Source organism: Centruroides sculpturatus, unplaced genomic scaffold (assembly GCF_000671375.1).
Source record: "Centruroides sculpturatus isolate CEXI.00-Female unplaced genomic scaffold, Cexi_2.0 scaffold98, whole genome shotgun sequence".
NCBI lineage: Eukaryota > Metazoa > Arthropoda > Arachnida > Scorpiones > Buthidae > Centruroides > Centruroides sculpturatus.
In genome coordinates, this window is record NW_019384476.1 from 889,406 (window position 1) to 899,455 (window position 10,050).

General features: G+C 36.3%; 1 protein-coding gene across 1 annotated transcript in view; it reads left to right on the plus strand.

The window, feature by feature from the left end:
- The window catches only part of LOC111621333 (glycine receptor subunit alpha-2-like), a 63,146-nt gene extending 53,833 nt beyond the window's left edge, over positions 1–9,313 (plus strand). Inside the window, exons 3-10 of the mRNA XM_023363431.1 lie at positions 389–438; positions 501–580; positions 1,461–1,528; positions 4,826–5,052; positions 7,611–7,693; positions 7,760–7,894; positions 7,960–8,297; positions 8,590–9,313. Coding sequence (XP_023219199.1) covers positions 389–438; positions 501–580; positions 1,461–1,528; positions 4,826–5,052; positions 7,611–7,693; positions 7,760–7,894; positions 7,960–8,297; positions 8,590–8,754 — 1,146 coding nt within the window. The 3' untranslated portion in view covers positions 8,755–9,313. The remainder of the gene's footprint in view (positions 1–388; positions 439–500; positions 581–1,460; positions 1,529–4,825; positions 5,053–7,610; positions 7,694–7,759; positions 7,895–7,959; positions 8,298–8,589) is intronic.
- Positions 9,314–10,050: the final 737 nt, after the last annotated feature.

Sequence of the window (10,050 nt, forward strand, 5' to 3'; positions counted from 1 at the left end):
ATCTGTATAACAGTTAATTAAATTTGTAAATAGTCAAACAATTAATTTAAAAATTAAGTAGAAAATTACAACAAAAGTAAATTAAGATAATTATTAATAATAATTAATGAAAAAAGGAAAAAAATGATAAAAACACAGAAGTGATTGGTAATTTTGATGAATAATACGAAACATCTGAAATTTGCAATTGAGAAGTTCGTAGTATAATGCAATTACTCAATTTTTATTATTACTTCAATATTTATAGTTATTAAAACAACCCGTGCTCAGAGTTTATTTAGTTTTCTTTCTTCACACTGTCTTTATCATTCGATATATCCTCTTGTGAATCATTGAGAATTCCTTCGACGTCACCAAAAGTTCTTTTCATTTTTTCCCTGTATTGCAGATGCCATCCGGCTGGTTGGTGCTGTGGATGACGTGGATAGGACTGAGCAGGTGAGCCACACGCCACTAAATATGATTTTTCACCTGTCCCTCTAACTTTTAGCTGTTTTCAGTCAGGAGGGCCTGGAATTCGAAAGCATCCTCCCCGACGATCCCGCCTCCTATGATAACCTGCAACCTCCCAAAGAAGACGGTGAGTTCTCCTTTCTTTCTTATAAGGACTGATAAAGCACGCACACGGCAATGAAAACGAATAGATATATTAATCCGTTGTTAATGAAAGTAATTAAAAGTAACGCCTTTAACGATTGACGATATAAGAAGAGTCTTTATATAAGAAGATTACTTTGGGATAACACCCGAATGCTCATCTTGCAAACTACTGATTTCTAATCCGTTCTACGATACCATTTAGGAAAGAATTAACAGATAATTCGATTTCTATAGTTAAGGGACGAGTTTTGCCACGCGTGTGTGTCGATTGCGAACTTTTTCGACTTGGTAATTGTAAGATAAAGCGAGTAAATATGTTTATTCTCAATCATATTTTTGACGTCTCGAAAACTAAAATTACTTAAAATGCGTGTAATTATTCTTATTTAGTTAATTTAAACGCGTTTCGTGGATGTAAAATACGAGCCGCGCAATACTCGCGGTACAGTACATTTAATGAGGACGTTGCACCCATTTTTCATCCAGATAAAACATATTACGACGAAACACATCCGGTCACAATTTATATTTACGTATCACTACGTTGTGACTTTGTAAATTCTATCCGATTATTTCTGCTTCCCCAATCAAATGAAACCAACATAAAATCTTTAAAATCCGCTTTCAATTTAGTTTACTCTTCTCGACAAATAAAAATTATGTCGTTTATATAATACAAAAAACGAAGAATAGATACGTGCATTTATCGGTCGAGACAGGATTTTCTTGCCACTCTTATTGGGTCGAGAAGTGAGAGAGAAAGAAGAAGGATGCGGGGGAAGATTTATGATGACAACAAACCGTCTTCCTTTAATTAAGGAACCAACTCGATTACCAATTGAGTGTCATTTCTCTCGTAGGAAAGGCCACCGTGGTCAGGTTCCACGTCACCGTTCTCAGCCTGGACTCTATCGACGAAGGATCCATGGTAAGTCCTCCTTTGTTTTCGTTTTATTTTCTCATTGTTAGATCTCGCCTCCTTTCGAGTAAGAGTTATCGGACCGGGCGATTTTTCATCTTTTCCTAGGAAGAGAACGATTTATAGCTAAAATATATGATTTTATGTAATTTTCCAGAACACTACAAGTGTCGATGATATCTATCGGTGATGTATAACCTGCGAGACGGGAAATATAATACATTGAAAATACAATATTTTATATTTATTAGGAGAAACATTATTCAGTATTAAATTAGAATGATATATAGCGAGATCTCTCGGTGATATCTGACATCAAGAAATATTTCCTATGATTTGATTTAAAGTCACCGAATTTTTAAAATTAGAAAAAATATAAAAAAACAGAGACATTATATAATTAATAAACGTTTTTGCCGTATTTCAGAGTAATTATCCAATCGAATTAATTGTATTTTCGTCTCTTAATTAAAAGTTGCAATGAGACAATACTGTTCTTCTCTTGCGTCCTTTTGTCAGTCTTTTTTATTATGTAATAATACATTTTTTTTAAAATTATGCATAGGTATAACCTTGTTTATGAGAGTAGAAAGTTGCGTACGTACTGTACTTTGTAATTTTTCTATTAACAGTTTCGTTTCATAAGTATTTACGCCTCTTATTTCTTTTCGTGACACCGCAGCGCACTTAACAGCGAAAATACCGGTGCTTCCAGTAATTTTCTGTAAGCTATTCACGCATATTTAAACATTATTTTTATAAATATTTACATTGTTCGAATGTTTATGGACCGAAATGTTTATTAAGAGATTATTCGTCACCATTTTTGCAAATAAAACGCTTTTTCAATTGTAAAAGATTTTTCAAACCAGAATCTTCGCACGCGATCGTTTGAGGTTTGCCAGCTTCCGCTTAACACGATTTTATCAATCGAGTTTTCAGATAAGAAAACGTCTGTACGTTCAAAATCCAATTATTGTGTGCCTTTAGTTTCCCGTACTTGCGCCATTTATCATTCTCCCTGGAACTGCTTTTACTAATGCGAATACCTTCCGTACTTAATGGTTGTATTTTCTCGTCTTCGAAAGATTCGACCCATCCATCACCCGTATTGAAAATTCCCGATTTAAATCTATTGTATACGAATGATGTATTATATTGTTTTCTAATGATGCGCTTTTTAAACTTTCTGTCGTAGAAGAGAACAATTTGGTTACGTCGTCTCCCGATAGTTATATCTCTTCTCTATATACATCCCTTCTACATGCAAATTTTCATTTTGTCAGTTAAATATTATAACTGATAAAAATAGACTATCCACCTCTTTCATCGCTATTAGTTTAAAATGAAATAGTATTTTCCGCATCCCACGTAGTTAAAAACAGGAAATTTTTCGTATTTTACTCCACGTTGCGCCCAAAATTATATTCTTCTTCTTCTTCTGTCTGTTTCATAGGGAGATTCTAGCTTTAGTTGCTCTTCCTCCGATAGACCCAAAATTATATTATATTTCGTATAATAATAAAAATAACTAAGGTTCTCCGTTACTTCGGGTGTAATTATTTAATATTTTATCTACGCGTTATTCGTATTGTGTACAGTCGGTTCCAAAAAGACTTACACAACTCTTGAACGGCGGGGAATCATAAACATAAAGGAATAAAGATAACACCGAGTATTGTCTCGATATGTTATATAAAAATCCAACTGATTTTTTAAATTAATTTTGTCATTCTTGTGAATTCAATGGTTTAAGTTTTATGGGACGTAAAAATTATAACAAAATAATTAATACTGTCAAACTGTTAATAACTTTTCTATCCATTTAAAAAGTATTTTTAGTTTACTGTAACACGTTTTAAGTTAAATAACGCTTCCAAAGTTCCTATGATTTGCGATAAAAAAAATAATAATGCTTTGTTTACCTTCAGCGTAAGAGCCCCTTTAATTGGTTTACTCACATTTCTCATTTTTTTTCTTATCGCCAATTAATGTAATTTTATATTTACTCTCTGAAATTTCTAACTCGCTTTCTAAATTGGACGTCTCGCCTCCTACAACCGATTTTATTTGGCAAGTTTCTATACAATTATGAAGTATATCATCGCTACTATTTTTCGTATTTTATTTCTGGCTTTTTAAACTTTTTTATACTTGTTTCAAGGGCGTACTCTCGAAACGATTTGAAGGAACAGAAAGAGGTACAGTACTTTCTAGAAGAAATTTCTTCTTTACCTTCCTACCGTTGCGTACAATTTAAAAAGCAATTTCCGCTACAACGGATTAAAGCTTTCTCGATAACATTTTATTCCTCAGATGCTATTTTTATGCCCTCTCGAAACGAGATGCAATCCGGATTTTCTCGAATTTCACTTGTGACGTGAACAACAACGTAGAATACGTAGTATGGTATACGCTCGCGTCACAAGTCAATGGTTATTTTCGCTATATAATCGAGTCTACGATAATATAAATGAGTAAATGAACTGTTTTAGAGTGTTGTAAAGAAATCAGGCTATTTCCGATAATGAAAAGTCTTTTTGGAAGGGACTGTACACATTCATTATATCGATGTGTAGTCTAAGTCGATAACGAAACGGACTGTATGCTCTTGCTTTAAGTTATATTAAAAGTTTCTCTTTTATGTTTGTCTAACGTTTAAAGTCTGAACTTTAAGGATTCGCCCTACTTAAGCTGATCCCAGGTAGAGATGCACCGAAAAAACTTTCTCGGATTGATATTACTTTTAAAAACTTACTTAGATACGTGATAATATAATTTTTAAATGTTTGTATTTCTAAAACATCGTAAATGCAAAAGATACTTCCAATTTGCGCTTCTACTTTCCATTCGCTCGTCATCCATAAAGCCGGTGAAGAAAATCGCTCCGTTTCTCTCCGTCGTCCGAACTTAATAGAGAGGTTGCGGCCGACGTTTTCAGCGCAAAAACGTGTACGTCGGACGTTCAGCGCCGCTTTCCTAAAGGCCTAAAAGTTTGGCAGTGGTGTTTAGGACATCGAGCATGATTCCACTGACTATCCAAACACCATTGTCAAACTTCTAGTCTTACAGGAATGCGGCGCTGAACGTCCGAGGTATACGTTTTCCCGATGAAAACGTCGGCCGCAACCTCTTTAATATGACAATTTCTCTCTGTTAGGATAAAACCTCTCGCATACAATTTTCAGAATATTCGGGTGTTCTCGAATAGAACGAAGACTTTACAAACTACACGTAAGAGGCGAGGTCTGCTACAAAACTTTTATAAACGATGGCGTATATTAATGTGCGTACAAATCCTAACAGACGTACGTGGCGGACATTTTTATGTCGCAGAGTTGGAAGGATCATCGTCTTCGCCTGCCTAACAATTCCACGGCCAAGTACCGTCTGTTGCCAGTCAGTTGGTTGTCCAGAATGTGGAGACCCGATTCGTTTTTCAAGAATGCCAAGAGCGTCGTCTTCCAAGAGATGACTATTCCCAATCATTACATTTGGCTCTATAGTGACAACTCCATTCTTTATATGGTCAAGTGAGTATTCTTTTTTCTTCTATTTGATTTAGTTTAAGTTTCGGAATCGACATCGCCTGGAAATGAACATCGACGACAAAAATAAGTCGATGCAAATCCTAGATTTAAGTCTCGTTTGGCAATTTCTAATAGAAAATCCACTTCGATACTTCCGAAAATTTATTTTCGTAATGATGTATTACGTGTCATTCATATTTTGACTATTAAAAATTAGCGACTTAATAATTTCTCGGGTCTAAAAATGTAATTCGATCCTATTTGAAACGTGCGAAACTTCGCCAATTACTCACAATTCCCTAAATAGTGAATGTTGCTCTTATATCAGGAGGGTCCGGATTCGATTACCGAACGAGCCATTCCTCCCTTTCTTGTTTCAGAGACCGTAACTTGATGAATTCGAACGAAAAGGAAGTAAAAGTAGTTTTTTTTCAATATTCAATGAAATGTATAGTATCTTTTTGCGAATGCATCATCATCTTGATGTAATCTCGATACGTTATTTAAAAGACTGATAAATAAAATCTGGCGCTTTGCAAAGTCTCACATATGATGTTTTTACACGTTGACAATTTTTGTTACTCCCTTTGCATAGACATTCATCTGAGACAGCTTATATGTTAGATATGTTTTTCTAACTAAATCAGTTAAGGTGATGCTTGAATATTTAAAATTATGATCTCGCGATTGGATTTCAAAGAAGACGCCGATGAAAAACGATTGAAAGAAAATTTTTGTATTTTTTTTTTACCGTTTCAGGGCGATGTGGAGTCCCTTCTTAACCTAATTCGGACCCTGTCTGATAATTCACCCCAGAAAAGTCGTCGTCGTGGCACGGAGGCTACATGACTTTTACGTATCGGTAATTATTAAACTTTCTTAAAATTTCTAGTAGATTAACGTCTGTAAGTTTACCTTTCTGGTCTTTCGAACACGTTTTGGTTAGGAATTCAATTCTCACATCCGAAATTTCTAAATACAGCTAAAGAAACTTGTGCGATTCGATTTCTTCGGTAGTTGGTGTTGAACAATTTTGAAGAAGATTTCAATGAGATTTATGGAAATAGTAATTTGACAAATGTCGAAAAGTTAGTTTTGAATTTCGAACAAGCATTTAGGAACCACGAGTTTATTTTTTAAAGCCCACACGATTTTTATCCGCGGGAATTAAAAGCACGGAACATTTCATAAGCTTTTGCAAGAACCATGGAAAAACTCCACTTGGGAAAATTCCATTAGGGTCATACATTCTACGGAGATACTTTCGGTGTAATACGGGAATATTTATATTACACGATTCATAGGATTCGTAAAACTTCTTTCGGCAATTTATAACATGCTTCGTAAGATCGCACGCAATATCTCCTTAAAACCTCTAGGAAACGACTTCCCTTATCCACAAAATTGCTTTGTTTTAGTTTACGCTATATTCGGTTATTTTTCTACATTTCCAGTTTTTATATAGGCCCTATTCGCAACTGGACCATCGGATGGACCGGGCGATTTAGGCTAAGTAAACCAAAATATTAACAATGGTCTATGTGTGGGATCATTTCTTCGGCGAAATGACTTTTCGTAAATTCTATTATTCTCCCACCCAATTATTATTATTATAGCCTAAATGAAGTCACCGCGGCCACGATGACGTCAATAGATCTTAAAATCGTCTAATAGTATACAGGTTATTACAAATGAATCATCGGGTTTTAAAGTCCTGTAACTTCCAGAGTATCGAGCCAGGTCGTCCGAGCCAGACACGAAGCAAAAAAAGAAACTCTCCAAATTTGAAAGACGTGTGTAGATTTTCTTCAGTGCTTCGTGTCAACACGAAGTTCACTATCAAAATTGTGGCTATGTAATAGAGGACATCGGAAATGCTTTCGAGGAGCATCCGTACCCAAACGCAGAACTCTCACGCTGCTGGGTTGGGCGTTGCAGTAGCGCCGTACATATGACTCCTAGAGCCCCGGACCTCACATCTACGAATTTTTATGTCGAGGTACGGCTTATGTAAAACACCATTATCAACATCTGGTTTCCCAAATGTTAATAATGGTGTTTCCCTGGATGGTCATTCAGGGAAACAACGCGTGGGGCGAACTGGGCGCTTGGACACGTGTCCTGTTACCGATAGATCATCTGTAGTTCCATAACACAAACTTAGACATTTTCTAGTTCTTTTAACATATTACTTATTATTATATCTGAATTATTGCCGAAAATACAGTTGCTTGAAATTCGATGATTCATACTCTCTAATATTGAATGTTATTCTGCACGTTATCCAATATTACGTATAAAAACTACTGTATTTCCTTGGATTCTTATTTAAAGATTTACTTAACCGATTCATTTATTACTTCATTCGTTTTCTTTCTATCTTGGAATAATATAAACGAAGATTAAAAAACAATATTCCTGCTGATCTCGAGACAATGTCTGAAGCATGTGCAAAAAGAAAAACTTATCTCGACGCGACCATTGACTTAACTTATTAGAAATAAACAATACATTAATTTTACGACTTTTACTTTATAAATTCGCTTGGTTTATCATTTCAGACTGACTCTGCTGCTCTCGTGCGCTATGAAGTTCGAATCTTATCCTCACGACACTCAAACTTGTTCTATGAAGATCGAAAGTAGTGAGTATCTTCTCTCGCGATAACCGACGTCGTCTAAATTATAAAGGATCTGTTCACTTCCCACAGTTTCATACACTACCGACGACTTGATATTCGACTGGGAGCTGGAATCTCCGCTGGTGGTAGACGAATTCATCGAACTGCCTCAGCACTACCTGGTAGATTCTTCTCTGGGATACTGCACCCAAGTCTATTCCACCGGTAACTTTTGCTCCCGCGTGTCCGTCTTCGTTAATCTCTTCTAAATCCTTTGGGATTCTCTACAGGGAATTTCACCTGTATCGAAGTGACCTTTACTCTGAAACGTCGCCTGGGCTATTACCTCTTCCATACGTACATTCCTACTTGTCTCATAGTCATTATGTCCTGGATATCCTTCTGGATCAAACCGGACGCCGTCCCCGCCCGCATCACTCTGTGCGTAACCAGTCTGTTGACTCTCTCCACCCAACACGCCCAATCCCAAAAGTCTTTGCCTCCCGTATCTTATATCAAGGCCATCGATATTTTTATGTCGTCTTGCACGGTCTTCATCTTCTCCGCCCTCATGGAGTACGCGCTGATCAACATTCTTAACGATAAGCACGTGCAAATACAAGACATGGTGAGTGTCTTTTATCTACTAAAACTACATTCAATTAAAAAAATCAATTTAGCTTTTATTCTTGTGATGGAGAATTTCTGTTAAGCATGGTAATTTATCGGTTGAGGTGTTTAACTCTTCCTCGAGGTCGTCATCGTTCGGAGATATTCAAAGAACCGAAAATTCGAGTAAATTCGTCAGTTTTAGACATTTATTACGACATTCTCTATCCTTTGAATTAACGCGATTATAATCGATTTAATTGTTAACGTATCGAAATTTTTAATTTCTTTTCATCTATTATTTCTTATAGCAATCTCGAATTCCCAATGGGATAAAGCCAGACAGGAGGCAGTCGAACGACAACCGAAACCAGAGGACAGCTCTGCTCATAGACAAGGTGTCGCGCGTGGCTTTCCCCGCCACCTTCCTAATCTTCAACGTCATCTACTGGTCCGTCTACCTCAACACCGTTTAGAACTCATCCGAAACACCGGACGGGGTTCGGACCTTCGATTTTCGAAAATCTCACGACTCGACGGGTCGGGTTCTTCGTCCGAGGCCCGAAGTATCCGCCCGGGTCGTACCTTCGGAAAGGTGCTATTAAGATTCGTTCTATCCTTCTTCGGGCAGACCAATGGTTCCGGCCGTTCCTACAATAAACGTGTCTAGAATCGAACCGACGACGCGACGTTGGCGTCTTCCGGTGGCAAAGAGGGGAAATCGACCCCTCCCACCCGCCGTACAAATGTATTTTGCTATTAATCTTTCACTTCTCTTCCCGAAAACTTCATTCTCCGGTCATAAAAAGGACCGAAAATATCGATAGAGACACTTTGTAAATTACCTTTGGTCGGCTGCTAAAAGCGGTCCGTAACTTCCTTGTTAGTAGCGTAGAGATTGCCGGTGTTTATTGTTGCCATTCGCCTCTTCGTCTGACTTTCTGCCTTCGTCTAACGCTAACGTTTTCCGATTTTTATCGACGATTCTCTAAAAGCCAAATAATTTATTCTCTGTTGACAAATAAAATCTTTTTTCCGAAACTTTTGTCCGAGAGCTTCTATTTCGTGACGTTTTACCTCGCGCTTTGTTCTAAACCAAAGCCTTCTCGCCGTGCAAATTCCGTATTAATGAAGAGAATTCGGAAGAATCGAAACACACGTTTAAACATTCCATAAGATGTTCGAGAGTAATTAAAAACTTTCCTATTTATGAGACTTATTTTGAGAGAATTTTTGCATAATAATAAGTTTCGGTATAGGCTACTCAAGAGTTGGGTGTCGTTTAATACACTCCATTTTATATTCATCGCAATTCAAATGACTCGTTCCTCTTTCTATTCTGGAATTCTATTTAAGAATCTAGAGATGAAACTTCGCATAAATTTCGTCATAACTGCATTACAATAAATGTAAACGAATTTTAAATTGAAGCGCCATGGGAACGATTTATTTTTGTGTCGACATAAATTTTTTAGAAAACTATTTTCTATCAAAAATTTCCAATTTCGTTTGTTATACACAAACAGAAATAAATTTTCTTTTATTTTTGCCAGTTTAGACAATATAAAATTGAAATACATTACGCTACACCTTATTCTATGTTAGGGTCAAACAACTCGTATAGCTACCGTGTTTTCGAGCGAATTGATATTCTTCTAACGAATATAACTTTAAATAAGAATTAATTGTGTTCTAACGATTATATTCTGTATTAAGTTAATTTGCGGAAGATCTTATTCAACAATTGACCAATGCAGTTTATACAAAGTAAT